Source organism: Nyctereutes procyonoides, unplaced genomic scaffold (assembly GCF_905146905.1).
Source record: "Nyctereutes procyonoides isolate TBG_1078 unplaced genomic scaffold, NYPRO_anot_genome, whole genome shotgun sequence".
In the NCBI taxonomy this organism is placed as follows: Eukaryota; Metazoa; Chordata; class Mammalia; order Carnivora; family Canidae; genus Nyctereutes; species Nyctereutes procyonoides.
Genome location: NW_026575020.1, coordinates 43,457,510 through 43,482,463, shown reverse-complemented (window position 1 = coordinate 43,482,463; position 24,954 = coordinate 43,457,510). Strand labels below are relative to the sequence as shown.

Genomic DNA, 24,954 nt, shown 5'->3' with positions numbered 1-24,954 from the left:
CCACATTTGGTCTCTCTCTCTCTCTGTGTGTGTGTGTGTCTGAGATAAATAAATCTTTAAGAAAAAAATAAAAGGAAAAGAGATTTGAATAGACACATTATTTAAAAAGATATTGGTACACGAATAGACACTCAACATCATGAGCTATTAGAGAAATGCAAATTAAAGGTACAAAGTCTAAAATTTTTTTAACTGAAATATAAAGTAAAGATGTCATACACTGCTGGTTGGAATGCAAAATGGTATGTCCACTTTATTTTTTTAAAGATTTTATTCATTTATTATGAGAGACACTGAGAGAGGGAGAGAGAGGCAGAGACACAGGTAGAGGGAGAAGCAGGCTCCATGCAGGGAGTCCGACATGGGACTGGATCCTGGGTCTCCAGGATCACACCCTGGGCCAAAGGTGGCGCTAAACTGCTGAGCCACCTGGGCTGCCCTATATCCACTTTAGAAAAGAGGTAAGCAGGTGTTTTGTTTTTGTTTTTGTTTTTGTTTTGTTTTTTTTTGAGAGAGAGAGAGAGAGAGCAAGCACATGTGTATGAGTGGGGTGGGGAGGAGGGGCAGAGAGAAAGGGAGAGAAAGAATCTTAAGCATGCTCCACGTTCAGCATGGAGCCCCACTGGGGGCTTGATCTCACAACCCTGAGATTATGACCTAAGCCAAAATCAGCAATCAACAATTGGACACTTAACTGACTAACACCCCCCCCCATGCACCCGTAGGAAGCAGTTTCTTAAAAAGTTAAATATACACTTAGCACATGATGTAGTAATCCTACCATTAAGTATTTCACCTCCCCCAGAATGAAAGCATATGCTCACACAAAGGCCTGCACATGACTGCTTTTAGCAGCTTTATTCATCATAGCCAAGAGGAAAATCAGAACAACTCAAATGTCCATTAAGTGATGAATGCATAAACAAACTGATATATCCACACAACTGTAACACTACTCAGTAATAAAAAGGAGTGAATTACGGGTTGATGCAATCACATGGATGAATCTCAAAAGGATTATGCTGAGTCAAAGGAGCCAGTCACACAAGACCTGCATACTGTATGATTTCATTCATAAGACACGGTGGATGGGGCGCCTGGGTGGCTCAGCAGTTGAGCGTCTGCCTTTGACTCAGGGAGTGATCCCGGAGTCCCGCGATCAAGTCCCACCTCAGAATCCTTGTATGGAGCCTGTTTCTCCCTCTGACCTCTCACTCTCTCTCTCTTTGTCTCTCATGAATAAATAAATAAAATCTTAAAAAAAAAAGACATGGTGGAAAAAATACTATAGGGACAAAAATCAGGTTGATGCCTGTCAGGGGCTGATAGTGGGAACAGGGGATTAACTACAAACAGAAATGTTCTGTATCTCAAACGTGGTGGTGGTTACACAACTATATATTTGCCAAAGCTGATTAAAAACTGCATACTTAAAAACAGTACATATTAACTGAAAATTATGCCTCAATAAATCTGACTTAAAAATAAAACAAACCTAAATACACAACGAAGTGATAATAAACATAAGAAAAATCAACTTACAGTTTTTCCAATTCTAGGGACATCATGAGAATGCTCTCAATTGTTGAAAGTGACACCTGTGTTGTTCCCATGTCTCTGAAAGAGAACGCCCAAACATGCATGATACCGAAGACTAAAATTCCACACCAAGTACAAAAAGGTACTTAATAGTATGTGATTATTTAAATTCTGGCTTCTCTGTCAAGCTAGCTCAAGAGTTTACTTGCTATGGAAGATAATTTCAGAGCATTCTTATTGAAGAAATTAAAATTTATGTGCATCACGAACATAATCACCTTGGTGCTAAACAGTACAATCTCTTTTTACCCTTTTTCTACTCATTCTCAGTTGCATCCACCTTTCTTCATTAGTCTTTTGTTTTAAATAAGGTATACCTTATTCCAGTTTGCTTTTTGAGATAAATGATATTTCTACATATGTGGTAAATATTTCCATATACACCTGCATGTTCCATATCTCTATGTGTTCTTCAATACTGCTCTCTTCTACTACAGGCTGTCTTCTCCATATACATTCTTTCTTTGCCAATAATTCTTACTGCAATAACCCAGCTAAAATTTAAATTATGACTTTTTATTCAAAATGCAAAAGATTTAATCTTTGACAAAAGTAAAAAAAAGAGCAGAAATCATCTCATGAGCCATGAGATTGTTGTAATACTTACAAATATTTTAATGCTGGCAATTTAAAAAGATATGAATCTTCAACAGTTGTCAGAGGGTTACGACTGAGAATTCTGAAAAATGCAATGGAATTAAAATTATCTGCATTTTAAGTAACTACCATGAAAATTTATGTTCATTTTTTTTGGTATGGAACTTGAAGTTTAAAAGCAATCATTTTCTGCCTTTGCCTATAAATCACCCTTAGAATCTGTAAAACATTCTTCCTTTGGACACTACCCAGGTCTCTGAATGATAAAGTGGGAAGAGAAAGAGAGAAAAAAAATTTTTTAAGTGGATGGCAAAGAAAAAATATGCCAAAGAACATTTCAGGTTGAAAACCTCAGAAGTGACTATACCAGTAGGAAGTAATTTCTGTAGGAAATACTATTTCTAGTGTCCTCCATAATTCAAAGTGCTTTTCTTTTATCTCTAGAAAGTTTAAAAATCCTACAGTTTAAACCACCCAGTTAAAGACAAAAAGGATAACCAATTCTTCAGTTTTGGAGCCAAACAAGAAGGGCTAAATCTATGAGCAGCCGATGAAAGCTATATTCCCACCACATAGCCTGTGTGTATTCTTGCATTACAGCCTTTGTCATGGCATGTATCACCCGTTTCCTTATCAGTCTCCTGGATTCTCGGCTCCTGGAGGGCAGGGACCATACTTGATTGTCATGTTGTCCCTGTGCCTGACATAGTATAGTGCTTGTTATTGACTATTTGTTTGTTGAATAAAGGACATCTTGTCATTTTTTGACACAAGCTTTTATTCCAAAATGCTTAACAGACCTTCTTCCCAACTCTTTAAAACAAAAAAGGTAAAAGAAATAGGAAGAAAAGAAAAGACAATCTGCCTTGAGGTTGACTCTACTCAAGAATCATTAACTATACTTTTACCAAGTTTTAGAAAGATAATCTTCATAACCAATACTATTATTGGGCTGTAAGGCATCTGTGATCAGCATTTCACATTTAATCCTTATAATAACCTTATGTGATAGATACTATCATCACCTCATTTTACAAATGAGGAAAACGAGGTACAGAGAGGTTACATAATTTGTCCGAGGTTGTCAAGCCAGTCAGAAGCAGAGCTGGAATTTGAACTGAGTTCTGACTCCAAAGCCTGTGTTTAACTCACATGAAGAAAAGGGGATTTATAAAACAGCGGTTACCATAAACTTTGAGAGCACTAAATATAGAAACTGTATTCATGTTGAACTTCATCTCTCCATCTGGGAGAGCTCCTCTGAGAATTACATTTTCTATTTTTATTCCTTTTCTCTAATCGACTCCCATGATGAAGTATTTAATTAGCTGATGGTCATTGAGACTTTAGGTATTTTAAACCATGTTATAGGTGAATCAGTGAAAATGGGAAAGTGAGGACATTTGAAAATTCATCCCTCCATAAAAGCAACGACAATGACAAAAACTGGCAAACATAGAATCAATGTTTTCATCATTTTGGAAAATTTAACCAATGGGCCTACAGCAACCCAGAGAGCATTAATTAAGGGAAAATGTATTAATTCTATAAGAACAGTGAGATCTGTTGTTTTAACTTGTTCTAGACCTCTGCTCTGTATCCTGATGGTAGCCTTGAAAAATAGCCCACATCCCAGGGGAGCAAAATGGAGCTGGAGTTCCTTAAAGCCTCCTTCCCAAAGAACTGTCATGTTTTACCTGTCTACTGAGTTTCCTGGAAAACTTCAATTGAGAACCTTGTCCTTGACCTCATTGAAAACTGCACAATGCTAGAAGCCTCTTCTTCTCAACGGGCATTTAAAATATATATATATATATATATATGACACACACACACAGAGGCAGAGACACAGGCAAAGGGAGACAGAGAGACAGAGACATAGGCAGAGGGAGAAGTGGGCTCCATATGCGGAGCTGGATGTGAGACTGGATCCCAGAACTCCAGGATCACGCTTAGAGAGGAAGGCAGACACCCAACCGCTGAGTCACCCAGATATCCCAAGGAGCATTTTTAAAAACAATTACAGGTAAATGTTTTAAACTGGCAGCTGTGTAAGGCAATGGATAACAGTTGGGACAAGAAAAACAAAAACCCTAATCTAAAAGTTTAAAAGAAAAGGCTGAGAAATGAGATATCCACAGAGAGTTTGAAATGCTCCAACATATTCCTGGGAAACTAGAAGACCACAAGACATATTCCTAGGAATGTAGAAAAAAACCTTAGCACTAAGAAATGGGTTAAGCAAGGTTGCAGGATACAAGATCAATATATAAAAGTTAGCTGTATTTCTATGTATTAGCAATGAGGAATCCAAAATGATTTTAAGAAAAAAAATTCCATGTATAACAAAATTAAAAAGAATAAAATACTTAGGAAAAAATTTAACCAAAAAGTATAAGACCCATACACTGAAAACTACAAAACATTGTTGAAATTAAAGAAGATTGAAATAAATGGAAAAAATGCCATGGTCATGGACCAGAAGAAAATATTGTTAAAATGGCAGTATGCCCCAGATTGAACTATGGCTTCAGCACAACCCTTATCAAGATCACAGCTGACTTCTTTCCAGGCTAATTCTAAAATTCTTATATCAATTCAAGGGACCCAGAATAGCCAAAAAAAAAAAAATCTAGATAAAGAACAAAAAAGAGGGAAGATTCACATGCTCTGCTTTCAAAACCCAATTCAAAGCTACAGTAATCGTAGTGTGGCACTGGCATAAGGATAGACATATACAATCGGAGAAGGACAAACATTATATGGTCTCATTCATTTGGGGAATATAAATAATAGTGAAAGGGAATAGAAGGGAAGGGAGAAGAATGGGTAGGAAATATCAGAAAGGGAGACAGAACATGAAGACTCCTAACTCTGGGAAACAAACTAGGGTTGGTGGAAGGCGAAGAGGGCGGGGGGTGGAGGTGAATGGGTGATGGGCACTGAGTGGGGCACTTGACGGGATGAGCACTGGGTGTTATTCTGTATGCTGGCAAATTGAACACCAATAAAAATAAATTTATTATTTAAAAAAATAAAAATAAAAATGCTAACACTGGAAAGAAATGTAAATCTCTGATGTTCTGTAAATTAAAAGTGAATAAACTGAGTGTGAAGATCAAAAACAAAAAGGATAGACATATAAACCAATGGAACAGAACTGACAGTCCAGGAATAAATCCTCACATTTATAGTTTACTGATTTTCAACAAGAGTGCCAAAGCAATTCAATGTGGGAAGGCTAGTCTTTTCGAATGGAGCTGGGACAACTATATATTCATATACAAAATAAGGATTCCTACACTTCATTCTATATATAAAAAATTAACTCAAAATGGATTAACCTAAATGGAAGTGCCCAAGCTATAAAAACTCTTAGAAATCTTTATGACCTTGGATTAGGCAAGAGTTTCTTAGACATGACACCAAAAGCACAAATAATAAAAGGATTAAAATAGACAAATTGGACTTTATAAAAAATTAAACAGATTTTTGTGCTTCAAAGGACATTATCAAGAAAGTAAAAGACAACTCACAGAATGGGAGAAATATTTGCAAATCATATGTCTGATAAAAGTCTAGTATCCAGAATATCCAGAACACATAAAGAACTCTTACAACTCAATAAAAAGACTAATAATTGAACTTTTAAATGGGCAAAGCATTTAAAGAGACATTTCTCCAAAGAAAATACACAAATGGCCAATAAGCACATGAAAAGATGTTCAGTGTCTTAAGTCATTAGGGAAATACGAACCAAAGCTATAATAAGATACTACTTTATACTCCCTAAGATGGCTGTAATCAGATGGAGAATGATAAGTGGTAGCAAGATTATGGGGAAACTGGAATCTTCATACATTGGTGAGAACATAAAATGGCATAGTTATGTGTGGAGCACAGTTTGGCAGTTCCTCAAAAGGGTTAGACATAGAGTTACTAGGTGACTCAGCAATTCCACTCCTAGGTATGTATCCAAGAGAATTAAAAACATATGTCCACACAAAACCATGTATGTGAATACTCATAGCATTATTAATAATAGTCAAAAGTGGAAACCACTGCAATGTCCAATAACTGAGGAACAGATGAACAAAGGTGATGTGTCTATGTAAGGGAATATTATACAGCCTTCAAAAAGAATGAAGTGCTGGTATGTATGCTACGATATGGAAAAACTTTGAAGCTAACATGTTATGTGAAAGAAGCTAGACACACATTTGTATGAAATGTCCAGAAGAGGCAAATCTAGGATACAGAAGGGGAATTAGTTGTTGCCTGGAGGAGGGAAGAAGGGGGTGGTCACAGCTGATGGGTACGGTATTTATTTTGGGGGGTGATGAAACTGTCCTGGAATTAGGGTGACTGTTGTCTATCAAAGTATACCACTGGACTGTATACTTTACAATGTTGCATAGTCTATTATGTGGATTATATCTCAATTAAAAATAAAGAACTGGGGATCCCTGGGTGGCGCAGCGGTTTAGTGCCTGCCTTTGGCCTAGGGTGCGATCCTGGAGATCCGGGATCGAATCCCACGTCGGGCTCCCAGTGCATGGAGCCTGCTTCTCCCTCTGCCGGTGTCTCTGCCTCTCTCTCTCTCTCTCTCTCTCTCTCTCTCTCTGTGTGGACTATCATAAATAAATAAAAATTAAAAAAAATAAAGAACTGTGATGTGATAAATAGAGCACTGGGTGGTAGAACACCAAATATGTTGGTAGGTGGAGAAAAGAAGAGTAAAGACTGGGACTCTTCTACAACTGAGGTCAGAGGGAGCCAGTGTTAGTGAGGTTGGGAGACATACTTTTCGGTGGGGGGAGCCATACATTTTTGTTCTTGCCTTGGAAACTCCCCTATTCTTCCTATTCCCATTCTTCTAGATTTTTTTCAGTACCATTAATGTATTGGATTTGTAATGCTAGTTATTATTCAGCAAGATAATGAAGAGGAAGGATAGGAGTGTCACATGTCTGGTTAAGCACAGTTCCTCAACTTTGAGACGTTGAATGTCCTTTGCTTTTATTTTTATTTTATTTTTAAAAATATTTTATTTATTTATTCGTGAGAGACACACACACATAGAGAGAGAGAGAGAGGCAGAGACAGAGGCAGAGGGAGAAGCAGGCTTCATGCAGGGAGCCCGATGTGGGACTCAATCCCGGGTCTCCAGGATCACGCCCTGGGCTGAAGGCAGTGCTAAACCCCTGAGCCACCAGGGCTGCCCTATCCTTTGCTTTTAAAAAACAATTGGCATTAAAATCTATAAGCTCACTGATGGGCTATGTGCAAGTGAGCTCCTCCACCTCTGCATCCTTCCCTCCGCGCGTTTTAAAACAATGACTATAAACCATTATGTAGCCAAAACAATTTGTTTTAACAGTTTGTTATCCTTCCCCCAAATTATCTCAGTTCTCTAACCGTCCACTCTTTCCTGGGTGTTCACCCATGGTCTTGTACCCACCAGCTCAGTGTTTCCTCTTAACCAGACAGCCCTTGTCCTACTGAGGTTAACATCCTGCATTTATCACTAGTGAAAACAAAATATGGGGCCATTCTAAATTATCCTTGTTCCTCCTCCTGTCTTTAGTGCTATCTTTTCCTCATGAAGGCTGTGCCTGGAGGAAGGACAGAATGAGAACTGACCCAAAAGTTTACAGATGGAGTACTCCATAGCAACTGCTTTTCTACAAACCACAATATGAGTGGTTTAGATTCACTGAGGACATCACACTAGAGACCATTTTCCTTTCAGTTCAATTCCTTCATTTTGCAGATAAAAATGTGCTGACCCCTAGTCCACTGGCTTTTTGACATTCACAGGGTTATCTTTATGGAAGTAAAATAAAACAATAGTTTTTATTAGCTTTAAAAGCTGTCTTGTCATCAAAGTTGAAGAGATATTATTCTAAATGATTTTTTTTGAAAACTATACCTTATTTGAAGAGGAAAACTCAAGCATTTTTGCAAAAGCTTTTTGCTGTAGAACAATGAGACAGATTAAATGTAGCTCACAAAATAAGGGAACACGTCTTACCTCCGTTTTTATTTTTTTTCTCCAAATTCTTCTATATGGGTCCAGACAGATGGACTATGTTTACTTTCTATTAACTAAGGAGACAGAAGAATTGAGGACTGAAGCAGGTCTTCACTGTCCTGAATGTACTGAAATCCTAACAGCTTTAGCTGAAAAACTATCCAAAGTAGGCAGTGAAAATAAATTTAAAATAGGACAAACCCCAAACTATCTATCCTAGAATCCCAAGAAAGGCAGGGAAAACTGGCTCCTGGAAAGAAGACAGTCAAAGAAATAAGTAGAGTGACCTAGACCCTGTTCCAGTATGTTTGAAGTACTTGGGGATGGAGTAACCCCTTTCTTTTATTCATCTACATATGTCCATGAGCCACGAGAATGTGACTCCCCACGTGAAGCTCCTCAATACAAGACTTCTAACTAACTTTATCACATAAATCCTTTCTCAGGGGTAGGGGAGGGGCCAAATCTAAAGAATCTGAAATGGTAAGCCTATATCTTAATCAAAGTTCTGAGAATAGTTTTAAAGAAGAGTTCCTGGCAGTGAGGAACAGCAGAAGTAGCAAGGACCTTGGAACCAGGCAGACCTAGGCTTGAATTCTGGCTGTCACTTCCTGGTGAAGTGACTTGAATAACAAACATCTCTGAGTCTTACTTAGTACCATTTACCTCATAAGGCGATTTGAAGATTAAATGAAAGACCATATGCAAAGCATCTTGCATTAGGCTGAGCATAGAGTAGGTGCCTAGTAGTAATGGTGTTACATTTGCCCTGGGGCAGTGAGCAGAAAGCCTGGGGATACCCATAGGTGGCATGGCCAGGTGCTCCAGAAGCATGGGATTGTCATAGGGAAAAGGAGTTCTCTGCTCTAAAGCTCTTATTCCAGTTAGAAACCAACTCCAAGGGACAATGCACCAAAAGCCAAATAGTCATCATTCAGCTCCTAGTACAAGGGAAAGCAGAGCTCTATTACTTGCAAATCTTGTAAGTGGTTTTGCCACTTATCAACAATGTGAACCTAGGCAAGTTACCCAATGTCTCTGTGTTTCAATTTCCTTGTCCCCAAAGTGGGGATAACAATATCTACATCACAAGAGCTGTTGGAAAAACGAAAATGAGATACAGTGTCAGGGAGCATGTATTGAGTATTTTCCATGTGCCAGGCACTATCCAAGAGTTTTAGTCACACTATCTTGCTTGTACAATACATAAAAGTCCTTAGTATAGTGCCTGGAACACAGTAAGCACCTAATAGAGGTAGGTATTAAAGAAATATTATGGGGCAGAAGAGGAACTGCTATGGTTCCGAGAGAAAGAAGATACGTTAATAACATGCATGGGAAGAATAAGATGCAGTTGGGAGAAGGAAAGTATAGTGGTTGCTGGGTATGACTGTCTCAAACCTTTTGAACTATTACAAATAGAAAATAATAAAACAGCCACCCTGAGTCCTCCCAAAGGACAGACCAAGTCATTATTTTCACCCTTAATGTTTATGCCTTTCTGAATCTGAAGAAGAAGCTGCCAGGATTTTCAGTACATACCAAAAAGTGATGACAATACCCTGAAGTGTATAAACTTGTGTGTGCACACAGCTATCTAAAGGAAACCAATGCTGGATGACTGGGGAAGCATTGGGGTGTCTCTGTGACTGCAGCTCAATTTGCCTTCATAGTATGGCCACACCTGCCTCATTGGTATTCTCATACCAATGGGGTAAATAATTCAATAGGGACAAAGCTTAGAATCACCTTATTGTCTCTTAGTGCTTATGTTCTTAGCACAACACTGATGTACCACAGCAATGTCAATGTACTCTACTTGCATAAGATATAGCCCTTCTACATTGTAGAGTCCTTCAGTTTCTAAAATCATGGAACTTGTATTGTTAGAACCAATGAAGTGACTAAAAGAATTTTTAAAAACAATCCATCAGTCTGGACCTGTGTAGGTGAATGAAGAAGAAGCACTTTAAAGTCAGAAAAGAAAAAAGTATACTTAACATTTTGGATTATCAACCACTGCTGGTTTTCCATAATCTATTTCATTCCTGATTTTATCTGAAAGAGATATGATTATTACTACCATTCAAAAAGTGGTACCTTATTAAAGCCAAATAAAACAAAAACCCCCAAAGGTGGTACCTTATTAATAAGCTCTTGGCATGTCTTTGAGGTGGATTTCAGATTCAAAATAGACTTTACCACACTGCTAACTTGTTCACTCGGTATTTATCAATAACTTAGAGGGTTCATTCAAGAAGCTTACTGAGTTATAATTACCTGAAACCCAGGGTGAATCAAGGTCTTGTGGGGCCTGAACCTCATCTACTTTGGGAAATCCTGTCTAATAAAAACATGCAACATTATGAGTATAAAAATTGCTAGGACTCCTCTCAAGACCTTGGAAGGAGCCTATGGAAGTGAGGTGCCCTGAAGTTCAAGCTTTGGTCAGTTCAAAATAAATCCACCTCAGCAAGGGCCTATACATTTTACAGACTTCTTTAATGCCAGAGAAAATATTGTTTCAACTTGCAAACACCTTGGTAACATGTCACACAGGTAACATGACTAATTCAAAGGGTGGCATCTTCCCTTGGCAACTTGCCTTTGGAAAGAAATGCAATGACGTTTATATTTCACTATGGCAGAGATTTCCTAAAGCAGACTAGCTTTGTCTATTAGAAAAATTTGGCCCCAAACAAAAAAGGAGCCTAACCCCCAGTACACACTTACTGTATTGTGATAATCTTTCAGAAGGAACTGTGAATTAGTTTTCGAAGCTCTATTCAAGTCCCATGACATGAGTATTAATATATTATCAATACTGGATAGCTCTGGTTCTTTAATTACCTTTATCTGTTATTTAAGATGCACACAGAAACTCAACACAAACAAGCTGTTGCCTCATCCATTAAGAATCTTTTCTATCTCACAACCTGTTCCCCACTTTGTCAACCCCCTACCTTGTTACCCTGCTGCATGGATGCCAGTACGGCTCCCATGTGTTTTCCCGTCAACATCTTTCTCCTTCCAGTATGAAAGTTTCTTGGGGACAGTCCCTGTCCTATTCTTTGTACCCCCAGTACTTAGTACAGTGTTGACATGTATTGGACATGGCACTCACTGAATGTTTTTCAATGAATTCATTGATTTTTATCAACTGATTCCTCCATATTCTTTCCTGTGTTGCCCATATAACTATAATGAAAGTCAGATTCTTTCTTTCTTTTCTTTCTTTTCTTTTCTTTCCTTTCTTTCTTTCTTTCTTTCTTTCTTTCTTTCTTTCTTTCTTTTTGGAAATTCAGATTCTTCTAATAGACTCTTGGTGTGAGAGCATGCTTAGAAATAAAGATGGTGAGTTTAAGGCACTATATTGATGCACCAAAACCTCTTGGTGCAGAAACCCAATGAGCCTTTTCTCCAGGGTGTTGGCAAGCAAAAAACTGACCCTCTGTATTCTTTTTCCAAGTTAGGCATCAGCAAATTAATGGGAGGAGAGAGGAGCCTTCAACAGATAGGCATCTGCAGGAACTGTCCCTCTAGCTCCAGACATGCCCTCAACACCTTCATCTATCCTAAAATAAACTGTGTGAAATAATATTTCTGAACTACAAGACAGGTAAGATAATCTTTTCCAAAGTCAGGTTTAGAGGAAGATCTTCACCTTGAGTCTAAAATCCCCCTCAGGCCATTGAACATCCCCCACTATGATTTGTTTATATCACCAGGAAATCACAGAATTTTCCAGCCGAAAGGGAATGACACACTTCTTATTGAAGAAGAGTCAGGAAATAGCCACATGGAATTATGCTACAGCAATGTATTTCATGAACATTTTTCACACAACTTAACACAAACAATATCTTTTACCATACCTCAAAGGTTCTTATGGCCCCCAGATGATTTACTCAGAGGTATACATTTTTTGAAAAATAATGTTCTGGGTAACTGGTGAGAGAAGTGCCCTGTGGCAGGTTCTCAGCAGTTCTTTCTGCTTTACCATTTAAAAGAAGCTGATGGCTGAGGAAGCACCCACACTTTTGCTCCCTGGAGAATTCCCCTACACTTAGTTCTTTGAAGCTTTATTTTGCACGCATTGAAGCAGTTAGGTACTTTGCACATTAGCAGGAATCAAAGTTAAATTCAAAGGTGGAATTTCAAGGACCATGCCCCTATTGGTGAAGCATCATTGTCATGGATTCCCAGGATAATGTTGATTTGGGTGTTATTTGCTTGGGGCCTTTTATTGCTCATACCAAAGCTGAGTACAGGGAAAGCTGAGAGTGCCATTTATGAGATAGACAAGCCTCTTGGCCTCTTTGTACCTTAGTTTCCTCATTTGAAAAAAAAAGAATGGATTTTAAGACATACTTTTCAGAGTTCATACTGGGCTTGTTACATCCACTGAACCAATAAATGTTTGATGTTTTTACATATTGTTTGTCTGCTTATTTTTTACATGTATTCATTTTCTATTTCACTTACAGCTTATGCAAAAACTGCATTCCATGCCAGGCCTGAAATGTTCCAAAGCTCACTTCTGTGAGTAAATTGCAACCAAGATTTCTACAAAAAAAGACACAAGCAAAAGAAGAAGAAAAAAAGATTTTCTTTCAGAACATTTATCCTTTGGCAGTGATTCCAATTTATATAGGATGAAACATAATCTCAATACCCTCTCCATATCCTGAAACTATCTCACTATGGAAGATATGCTTTTTAAAAATTTTTTAAAAATTTAAATTAAAAAAATTTGCATGAAAGATTTATATTTTCATGTTTCTACATGTGTTGCATTAGATACAAATCAGTAAGTGCTCAGTAAATACTTGCGTTAGGTAATCTTTATTTCTCTAGAAAAATATTTCACATCAGCACTATTGACATTTGTGGTTGGATCCTCTTTGTTAGGAGGGGCTGTCCTGTGCATTATAGGGTGTTTAGCAGCATCTCTGGCCTCTGCCCACTAGATGCCAGTAGCACATCTACAGTCTGACAACCAAAAATGTCTCCAGACACTTCCAAATGTCACCTGGGTGCAAAATCACCCTAGTTGAGAACCACTGCTCTAGAATGATTCAGTCTGATCTGTATAATAATTCTTACACTAATCTTTGCTACAGACAAAAAAGATTCGCTACATAATTTTAGTAGCTTTCTACTAATAAAATTACAATCATATTTCAAAATGATTGTAACAAAGAGGTTTACAATTAAGTTTAACAAAAATTCCAAATATAATGAAATTATATTTGTAACTTACATAAACTTCAAAAAAGGTAGTGGTTCAAATGTACGTCTTTCAATAGATTGTATCTTATTGCAGGATAAATCTCTAGGAAAAGTAAAAGGAAAACATTGCCTCAATTAGCTATTAGATACCTAATTAGTAGGCTGATAGTATTGAATAAGTAGCCTTTGCCTAAACTCTGAACTTAAGGATTTGTTATTTGAACCTTCCAGAGCCCCCAGCTCTCCTCATCTCTCTTAAAAGAGTCTCATTTTCATAAATGAAACAAGTAACTACAGCTCTTGATAGATTCTGGAAGTAATCTTTCCTGAGAGCAGAAGAATTGATTAGAGGACATTTGAGGCCTCATCAATTTCTAGATTATGAGCTCAAAGTTTTGACCTCCACATAGAATTTCTTTCTTTATTTTTTAAAAGATTTTATTTGTTTATTCATATAGACACACAGAGAGAATGAAAGGCAGAGACACAGGCAGAGGGAGAAGCAGCTCCATGCAGGGAGCCTGACATGGGACTGGATCCAGGGTCTCCAGGATCACACCCCGGGCTGAAGGTGGCACTAAACTGGTGAGCCACTCGGGCTGCCCCTATAATTTCTTTTTTAAAAATATTTATTTATTAGAGAGTGTGTGTGCGTGCACATGCGCAAGTGGGAGGAGCAGAGGGAGAGGGAGAGAGAATCCCAAGCAGTCTCCTCACTGAGTGCAGAGCCCAACTGGGGGCTCCATTTCAGGATCCAGAGATTGTGACCTGAGCCAAAACCAAGAGTCAGATGCTCAGCCAACTGCACCAATCGGGCACCCCTATAATTATAATTTCTAATATTAAAAGGGATATTCTCATTTTGGAACACCTTCTTGGTTTAGTTCTATTTTTCTAGGCCAATTCAATACCAGAAAAAATAAAAGATATCCTTTCATTTAAATTGAAAGGAAGTTACCCCTCTAATCAATACATAAATTTAAACTAACTCAGAATCATACCATCATGTTAATAGAAATTCATTTTTGGTTGTACATTTGCCTTAATATTCCATGAATTTATTAATTGCTTCAGTTGCAAGTGGTGAGACAACAAAAAACACCACATAGTACTGGAACTTTATTTGAAAACACACATTCTTGATAATACTTGACCCTCATACTTCCATTGATCCCAGCTTAGTCCCTCATTTTCCACCTACTCTTCAGACTGGCATTGCCATCTCTAGTCTTTCCCTTTCTAATCCATCCTGCACACAGTCACCAGACTAATTCTCCACAAGTGGTTCTCAAATGCCAGAATCACTTGGGCACTTACTCAAGATGCAAATTCTCAGCCTTACTCTATAGACTAATGGAATCAGTAACTGTGGAGGTGGAGCTTATTTTCTGACAAGCCCTCCAAGTGACTCTGTTGCAGTTTATTTATTTATTTATTTTTCTATTGCAGTTTAAAGCTTGTCCCGGAGCACTGCTGTGATAATCCAGTAGTGTGGCATGTTAATCCACGGCCTTCAAAATCCTAGAAGACTAGCTCTAATCTCCTACTCTACAGGTACTCAAGATATTTTTCCTGTATTTTGCCTTTCTCCCAGTCTCCTTTGTAAGCTTATTCTCCCTACAATGTCTTTCTGATGATACCCAATAGCTCTTCAAGGTCCTGTTGAAACAGCATTGCTCTAATAGCTTCCCTGATCCAATGTGAAGTCTTTTCTCCCTCATCTGTATTCCAAAACCAATTTATATCTCTCATTGCCCATATCCATTTCTTCTTCTTCTTTTGAAAAAAAATTTAAAGTAGGCTTCACACCCAAACTAGGGCTTGAACTCATGACCCTGAGATCAAGAGCCACATGCTCTACCAACTCAGCCAGCCAGGCATTCCAATTTATTTTTAATATAGTTATTTTTGCATCCTTTTCCCTCTGAGCATAAAATACTTGAAAGTATGGACTAGTTGTGTTCATCTGCATTGTCTACCATGTTTAAAACTGACACATGTTTCTTTGGTGTTGAGTTTAATAAGTTCTTTATAGATCTTGGAAACTAGCCCTTTATCTGATACGTCATTTGCATCAAAGAAACAAACTATCCAATCATGAAATGGGCAAAAGACATGAACAGAAATCTCACAGAGGGGGATCCCTGGGTGGCGCAGCGGTTTGGTGCCTGCCTTTGGCTCAGGGCGCGATCCTGGAGACCCGGGATCGAATCCCATATCGGGTTCCCGGTGCATGGAGCCTGCTTCTCCCTCTGCCTATGTCTCTGCCTCTCTCTCTCTCTCTCTCTCTCTCTCTCTCTCTGTGACTATCATAAATAAATAAATTAAAAAAAAAGAAATCTCACAGAGGAAGACATAGACATGGCCAACACTCACATGAGAAAATGCTCTGCATCACTGGCCATCAGGGAAATACAAATCAAAACCACAATGAGATACCACCTCACACCAGTGAGAATGGGGGAAATTAACAAGGCAGGAAGCAACAAATGTTGGAGAGGATGTGGAGAAAAGGGAACCCTCTTGCACTGTTGGTGGGAATGTGAACTGGTGCAGCCACTCTGGAAGACTGTGTGGAGGTTCCTCAAAGAGTTAAAAATAGACCTGCCCTAGGACCCAGCAATTGCACTGTTAGGGATTTACCCCAGAGATTCAGATGCAATGAAACGCTGGGACACCTGCACCCCGATGTTTATAGCAGCCATGTCCACAATAGCCAAACTATGGAAGGAGCCTCGGTGTCCATCGAAAGATGAATGGATCAAGAAGATGTGGTGTATGTATACAATGGAATATTTCTCAGCCATTAGAAATGACAAATACCCACCATTTGCTTCAACGTGGATGGAACTGGAGGGTATTATGCTGAGTGAAGTAAGTCAATTGGAGAAGGACAAACAGTGTATGTTCTCATTCTTTTGGGGAATATGAATAATAGTGAAAGGGAATATAAGGGAAGGGAGAAGAAATGTGTGGGAAATATCAGAAAGGGAGACAGAACATAAAGACTCCTGACTCTGGGAAACGAACTAGGGGTGGTGGAAGGGGAGGAGGGCGGGGGTGGGGATGAGTGGGTGACGGGCACTGAGGGGGACACTTGACGGGATGAGCACTGGGTGTTATTCTGCATGTTGGTAAATTGAACACCAATAAAAAATTAATTTATTATTAAAAAAATAAAATTGACACATAGACATGAAACAAACTCAAATATTTATAAAATAAATATAAAGAGCTGGCTAGTGAATAGCAGAAACAAAATGTGTAAAAAGAAATGTGGTTTTATGACTTTATGGCTCCCTCTTCTGCACCTCTTCAGCACTTTGTCATCCACTTAGTGCTTTATGCATTGTGGTTTGAGCTTGTATTTTCCTTGTGAGATCATGAGTTCCTACAGGGGTAGGAAGCCTGTCTTAATCATCTGAGTGCCTATGATACTGGGCATAGTGCCTGTCATATTAGCTTTGGATTGACCTTTTTTTTTTAAATGAATGAGAACACTTCAGCTAACATAAAATAATTGGCTTACAAAGTATTTCATGGTAGTAGTAACGAAGTGCCTAATCCTTTGAGCAGTTTATCTCATTTGATATTCTCCAAACAGTGTTTGTAAAGTTTATAGAGTCCAGATGGCAGAAGCAGCCAAGAAAACCAATACAAGAGTGGCTGTCCCCTAAGACTTGGAAGGTTTGACAACTTAAAGGACTATTCTTAGTGTCATATCATGCTCTTTTTTACCCACTATCCTTAAACCTTCTACATTTGCAAGAAGACTCTATTTGCTCAAGAGCATCATTAATAGGGATTAATGACTTACACAGCTCTGGATGCCACAGACAAAGATAAAAATTGAACCTTTATAGCAAAGAACATGGTATCTCTGTATGTATACCTAGAAATACTAAAGAAGCATTTCCTCCTTGACAATAAGGCTGGGGAGATTTTATTTTATAATTATTGAAATTAGGGGCATTTCTGATATGTTTGCTTAATGTAAACATTTCTAACCATACCACTTAACCATCATTTTATTTTACTTTAAAGATTTTATTTCCTTAAGTAATCTCTATACCCAATGTGGGTTTCAAACCCACAACCTCAAGATCCAAAGTCACTTGCTCTATCAACTGAGCCAGCCAGGTACCCCTTAACCATCATTTTAAACATCTATTTTTAATACTGGTGCTAGAATTCCCACTGAAATCCTTAATCAGCTCTCTTGGTAACTTAATAGGTACTTGATAATACTGCTTACATAATTCACCTGCTTAAATATTTAATATTTAAATGTTTAATTTAGATTAAATTATTAAAAACATTCTGGGTTAATGGCATTCAAAATAATGTAAGTGTTCTATATTATGTTGTCCTGTAGGTGACAATTTGAGGTTAATTTTAATTCCTCTCATTTTACTAAACCAACTTTTTCAAACCTTTTCTGTAAAGGCCAGATAGTAAACATTTTGGGCTTTGCAGGCCATATATGGTCTCTGTCATATATTCTTCTCTTTCTCTTCTTTTCTCTTTTAAAGCCCTTTAAGAATGTAAAAATCATTCTTAACTCATAGGCTGTGTAAAGACAAACCTGAGCATGATTTGATCCATGAGCCATAAACTAAGTATAAATGTAAGCACACGGTACATGAACACTTACAAAACAGGTTCATATGTGCATCCATAATTGCTCAGACCTAATTACTCCTTTTGCTCTATAACTGAAGGGTCTTTTTCTATCTTTATCTTGTCTATAGAATTAAAAAACTGAAAATGCATATGAGATATTTAATGCTAGAGATGGAATTTTATTGTTAGAAGAAATTGTAGTGATTATCTAATTTGAACCCCATATTTATTTTACAGATAATATAACTAAAAACACATAATAAGTGATTAATTAACTTACAAATACTGTAGGGATAGCAGGCCTTCAAATGAGTCCTTATGTAATTCACTCAAGTAATTTTCACTGAGAATTCTGAAAAATGAAAAGGTTATTTCTGCATCAAAATGCAAAACAACTACAATTATTTACTACACAGGACTAACTCCCATCTGGGAGGGAAACCTGTGTAATGGTTCCACCTAAATATACTAATTCTTCTTTAATTTAGGAGTACTGAGCTCTGTGCTGTTTCCACTCAAATCCTTTTTTGTTCTATCTCTCTCTCTCTCTCTCTCTCTCTCTCACACACACACACACACACATGCATCCATCCACTATTTGAACCAAAATGCATATTTAATGCCTACTCTCTGGATCACAAAGTCTCTGCTAGAACCCTGGTTTAGATGACAACAATACTGGCAGAACTGACATTTCCTCCTCTCTTTTTCTAAATTCTATGTTGGAAGCCCCATACAGCACTATAGGTAAAGTCATTTGATTTTTTTTTCCCCAACCAAAAAAAAAAAGTTTTTGAGAACTAAAAAAATGCATATCAAGTGTACATAACATATTCAGTTTAATAATTATAAAGCAAATACCCATGAAATACCACTTGTATCAAGAAAAACCCCTGCCAGCATCCCAGAAGGCTTCAGTGTGCCCCTTCCAATCACAACCCTCTCTGATTCCCCAGAAGTAACCATTATCCTGACTTTAATAATTTCTTTGCCTTTTTTAATTTTTAAAAAAGATTAATTGATGGGAGAGGGGCAGAGGGAGAGAAAGAATCTCCAGCAGACTCCTGGCTGAGTGTGGAGCCCTATCCCATGACCCTGAGATCATGACCTGAGCCCAGTCAAGAGTTGGACACTTAACTGACTGAACCACCCAGGGACCTCTAATTTCCTTGCTTTTTTATTTTTTCCTTGCTTTTTTAAATGTAGTTTTGCCTATCATATGTCAGCCATAAACAACATAATTTAGTTTTGTCGCTTCTTGAACTTTATATAAATGGAATCACAGGTATTATTTTCTATGTTGCTTCTTTCACTCAATATTTCTTATAAATTCATTATATTGTTGCATGTAGCTGAGGTTGGTTCATTTCAATACCTAGTATTGCATGTCTAGCTGCATGTGGCTACTGAATACTTGGGAGTGGCTAGTGTGACTGAGGAGCTGAATTTTTAATTTAATTAATTTTATTTACTTTAAAATACAAATGAAAAAACTGATACTCAACAGTTATTAGAAAATGTGTAAATATGTTTGCAACAATGTAGGTATGTGATATTACTTTTTTAACTGTAATTTTTATGAAATCTAAATACAGATCAAGTATTCTTGATAAAAGACTAGCAATCAAATTGTGATTTCAGAGTTACTATGGAAAAAAGAACATAAACTCTCAATAATTTTTATACTGATTACATGTAGAAATGATATCGACACAGGCACAGGCATTTTGAAGACAGTATACAACATAGACTATCTTACTAATAATGGGTATAATAATTATATGTCAAAATAATATTTTGGCTATAAGAGCTAAACAAAATATATTAACATTTATGTCATCTCTCTCTTTTTACTTTTTTTTTTTCAGTGACACACATTTTATTTTTTATTTTTTTATTTTATTTTATTTTATTTTATTTATTTTTTATTTTTTTTTATTTTATAAATTAATTTTTATTTGTGTTCAATTTACCAACATACAGAATAACACCCAGTGCTCATCCCGTCAAGTGTACCCCTCAGTGCCCGTCACCCATTCACCCCCACCCCCACCCTCCTCCCCCTCCACCACCCCTAGTTCATTTCCCAGAGTTAGAAGTCTTTATGTTCTGTCTCCCTTTCTGATATTTCTCACACATTTCTTCTCCCTTCCCTTATATTCCCTTTCGCTATTATTCATATTCCCCAAATGAATGAGAACATACACTGTTTGTCCTTCTCCGGTTACTGTGGCCAAGTTCAAAAAGGGTGTTGCCTGAGTTCTCCTCTGGGATTTTGATGGAATCTTGTCTCACATTTAGATCTTTCATCTATTTTGAGTTTATCTTTGTGTATGGTGCAAGAGAGTGGTCCAGTTTCATTCTTCTGCATGTGGATGTTTAATTGGGGTTCCCGAGGGCGCCGAAAGGGACAGAGGGCCAGAATATGTATTTGAACAAATCCTAGCTGAAAACTTTCCCAATCTGGGAAGGGAAACAGGCATTCAGATCCAGGAAATAGAGAGATCCCCCCCTAAAATCAATAAAAACGGTTCAACACCTCGACATCTAATAGTGAAGCTTGCAAATTCTCTTTTTACTTTTAATTTTTAAGCGGCTATCAGAAAATTTGAGATTACTTATGTGGCTTTATGGTTCAAACAAATAGTGTTCCATTTTATGACTATACCACACTTTATTCATTCTACTGTTGGCAGATGTCATCCAATAGATATATATAGAAAAACAGGTTAAAATCCTGCCCCAGGAGAGCAGTGGTCCATAGTTAGGAACCTCTGCTTACAAGGTATAACCCTCAAGCTGAACCAGACATCTGCAGGACTTACCGCATTCATGTTCTAGTGTATAAATTCCCAAACACATGCTTTTTAAAAATTAATTTTTTAATTTCAATGCACTTTTAAAAAATATGTAATATATATTCACATGGCCCAAATTCCAAAGGTATATAGTACACAACGCCAAGTTTTTCTCCTACCCTTGTCCTCAGCCCACCTATCCCCCTCCATTCCCTAAAGAAAACTAACGTTATTTATTTCTTGTGACAATTATTTTCAGTTTTCTTATAAGTTTGGGAAATAAAATCTCCCAGTCAGACACTATCATGGAGAAATATAAACTACACATAGTATTTAAGAAATTCACAAAATAAAAAACAAATGCCTAGTTCTAGCATTTCTCCCTTACCAATAAGATATCAGACTGAGGGGTGAAATCTACTTTAGAGGGATCATAATCCCTATTTTTAGATTGCTATGATTACTATGTCATTATTGTTAATTCAGGAGTCATTTATGACTTCTCTGCTCAAGTTTCACTAATGATATGACACAAAACTCTCATAAAACACCAGTTAATTGCTTTGATTGTAATATTTTTTTTCTAAAAACACTTGTGTCTACATTGACTTTTTCTACAGATCATTTTTTTTAAAAAGATAACAGAAAATTGGCAAAGGACAGAAAATTCACTCAAGAAATACAAATGTTCAGTAAACATAGGTATTTAAATTTACAAGTAATCAGAAAACCTCAAATTCACATGGGACCCCTTTTATTCACCCATCAGATCAGTCAAGAAATGGAGAATATCCAGTAGTGGGTGGTATGAGGATGTGAATGCTGTCATGATCTATGGGTTGGAGTTTAAGTTGGCACAACTTTTTTGAGGGCAATTAAAATTTTACATCTACATAGTCTTTATTCAAACAATTCCATTTCTAGATATCTATTCTACAGAAATATCTGCGCACATACACAAAGATGCATGGTTGAGGCAGTTCACTACAGCAGCGCATGTGACAAGAATATGGGACACAGTCTAAACATTCATCAATAGGAGAATTACTATATACATTCATACTTTGGAATATATTACACAGGCATATACATGAATGGGGTAACCCCCTATCTATGTACTAAAAGAAAAGAAATCTAAGACATAAGATAAAAGAATCAAAAGCTTAATTTATAAGCATAAGCATAAGCAAAAGAATCAAGTTGTAGGAAGTTATCATTTATGTAAAAACAAAAACAAGGTAAGAAAATCCCACAACAAACCTATTTTGTTGTCTATAAATATGTATGTAGACAAATGCATGGAAAAAGATCTGCAAGGATATATACTAAATCCAGAGGAGTAGTGGCTATCTCAGTGGTAGGGGATCAGAACACAAAGAAGATGTTCACTTTATCTATTCTTTCATTTTTATATATTGAGGATATAATCATGTATTCCTATATAATGGAAAATAAGTTTATATTGACGCTAAATTTTAAAGAGAGCATGTCAAATTCAATTTTCAAGATAAACATAGAATTGGCATCAATAGAGGTTGATTTGGGATATGGAGGGGGAAATACCTTTCCTCCAAGATACTGACTTCAAAATTCTTGACTAAGAAGGATCTTAGGATGCAGTTTTTTGTATTCGTATTTGGAGAAAATATACTCACAATTTCTCAGTCCAACGGTATGCCTTCCATGCATTTTCCTCAATGTAAGAAATAGTTTCCTTGGAAATTTCTGTGAAGAGAAACACAGTTCAGATCCTTGACTAGTTAGGAAAAGAATGAACAGAATAAGTAAAAGAATCATTGGCAACCTTGGGGGAATATGCAAATGCAGAAAATACCAGCTTCTTAATATCCATAGCTATCAGCATCCCAGTTTGCACAATTAATAAGGAAATGTGGGGCCATTGGTGTCAACAAGCCATCTCCTTAGAACTGGAACTTTCTATTTGTCTAATTTCTTGGATAGATAATGCCAGTTAATTACTTTATGAATATGGGTATTTTTCTCCAAATCACCTCTATGTGTCTAAAATGGTTCTTTCTGTAAATCAATGAGAAAATAATTCAACAGAAAAATGGCAAAAAAAAGTATCAAACAAAGGTAAAAAAAAAAAAAAAAAACAAAGGTAAAGAAATCCTATGCCAGGAAACAAAGGTAAAGAAATCCTATGCAGGAACACCAAAGCTTTGGCCCAGTAACTTCTTTTGAAATCTCTCCAGCTGTTAGGAGAAGTTAGAAATGAGAGGAACTAATATGGAGAGATTTCTTAGACATGTTACATAGGGAAAAGCAACAAATCACTGAGCAAGCAATAAAAAGTATTACCTAATGGTTAGGGGAAAAATTGCAAAGGAAAGTGATGGGAAGGACAGACACCAAAATGTTAACAGGAGTTATCTTATGGGTGGTAGGGGGGTTTGGGTGGAATTTTCACATTTTATCCTATATGCTTGTGACATTAAAAAAAAATGAGAATGTATCCATGAATTGCAAGTATTTCAAAGAAGCTATGAAATGCCTGAGTTCAGTTTTAATCACTAATTCCGTATATGACTGAATCTTACCTTTAACTTATCTTCTTCCCTCAGCAACAACTTACCTATTCATTTTTTAAGGTGTTATTTATTCATGAGAGACAGAGAGAGACAGAGACAGACAGAGAGAGAGAGAGAGAGAGAGAGAGAGAGAGAGCAGCAGAGACACAGGCAGAGGGAGAAGCAGGCTCCATGGAGGAAGCTGATGTGGGACTCAATCCCGGGTCTCCAGGATCACGCCTTGGGCTGAACGTGGCGTTAAATCGCTGAGCTACTGGGGCTGCCCTCCTAAGCTAATTCTTTTTTTTTTTTCTAAGCTAATTCTTAATTCCTGATCATTCTTGCAGCTGTGCCTTTGCTTAGACTATACTCCCTATTCTTGCTGTATTTAACAAATCATAGCCACTCTAAATCTCAGCCGAAATTTTAGCTTATCCATGCAGCTTTCTCTGACCCCTACACTCCATTGATTACAGATTCTGGTGACTTACAGCACCTATAGTCTGTACTTAATTATAGGTCACCTGTGTTTCTATGCCTATTTCCTTTCTTCCCACCCCTTATTTCATATTCTAAAGACAATGCCATACTTGCATGGCTGCCACAGTACTGAGTCCTGGGCTGGGCACAAAATAGGTGCTGTATATAGAAAACCAAGGGACAAAGATGAGTTCTAAACATAGCTGAGGAATCAAATAATAGCTAACACTCACATATATGCGAGGCACTGAAAACGTGTTTTATATGTATTAACTCACCAAATCTCACAATAATCCCATAAGGCAGTAACTATTATCCCATTTTATAGATAAGGAAATTGAATCAAAAGCTAATAAGTGACAGAACTCAATACAGGGGTCTCCTGCTGTGTTGGAGGTTTCTCCTGTGTGGGAGACTCTGGGGACTCAGTTGGAATCTCCTGTTGAAATGGCAAAAGTTCAATCTCCTCAGGGGACTGTGGAGGCAGAGTTGGGGCTTCATGCTGGGTTGCCAAAGGTTCCACATTAAGGGGCACAGAGGGCTGAGCGACAGACTCATGCTGAACTGGCAAAGGTCCCACCTCTGTAGTGGGTTCTGGTGTTACAGTAACCTGCACGTCTGCAGGTTTAACAGTGATATTGGGCAGGTTTAAATGTTGAACCTGATGGTGACCTGGAGGTGCAACTCTCACCTCATGATGCTCTAGATGTTGAGCTGGGTGTTCCTGCTGGGTTGGAATAGGTTCCACCTCCCCCAGAGACAGCTCTGGAGGCTGAGATCCTTGTTCTTGCAGGGTTGCAGAAGATTCTATCTCCCCTGGAGATTGACCTGGGTTCTCTTGCTGGGTTGAAGATTCTGCCTCATTAGGGAGCTGTGCAGGTTCATCTGGGGCCTCCTGTGTGACTAGAGTAGGCCCAGCCTCCTCAGGGAGCTCTACAGCCTGTTCTGGGGCCTCCTGTGTGACTAGAGTAGGCCCAGCCCCCTCGGGGAGCTCTACAGGCTGAGCTGGGAACTCCTGTGGGACTGGAGAAGGCTCAGCCTTATCGGGGTGCTGTGGAGG

At 37.7% G+C, this 24,954-nt stretch overlaps 1 protein-coding gene across 1 annotated transcript in view; it reads right to left on the bottom strand.

Annotated features, from left to right (window-relative positions):
- LOC129500569 (leucine-rich repeat-containing protein 37A3-like) overlaps positions 1 to 24,954 on the bottom strand; it is a 42,753-nt gene that overhangs the window by 15,993 nt on the left and 1,806 nt on the right. The window contains exons 2-7 of the mRNA XM_055311183.1: positions 22,539 to 22,608; positions 18,366 to 18,437; positions 13,494 to 13,565; positions 12,716 to 12,796; positions 2,207 to 2,278; positions 1,543 to 1,617 (exon numbers count right to left, since the gene is read on the bottom strand). Of these exons, the coding sequence (XP_055167158.1) occupies positions 1,543 to 1,617; positions 2,207 to 2,278; positions 12,716 to 12,796; positions 13,494 to 13,565; positions 18,366 to 18,437; positions 22,539 to 22,608 (442 nt within the window). The remainder of the gene's footprint in view (positions 1 to 1,542; positions 1,618 to 2,206; positions 2,279 to 12,715; positions 12,797 to 13,493; positions 13,566 to 18,365; positions 18,438 to 22,538; positions 22,609 to 24,954) is intronic.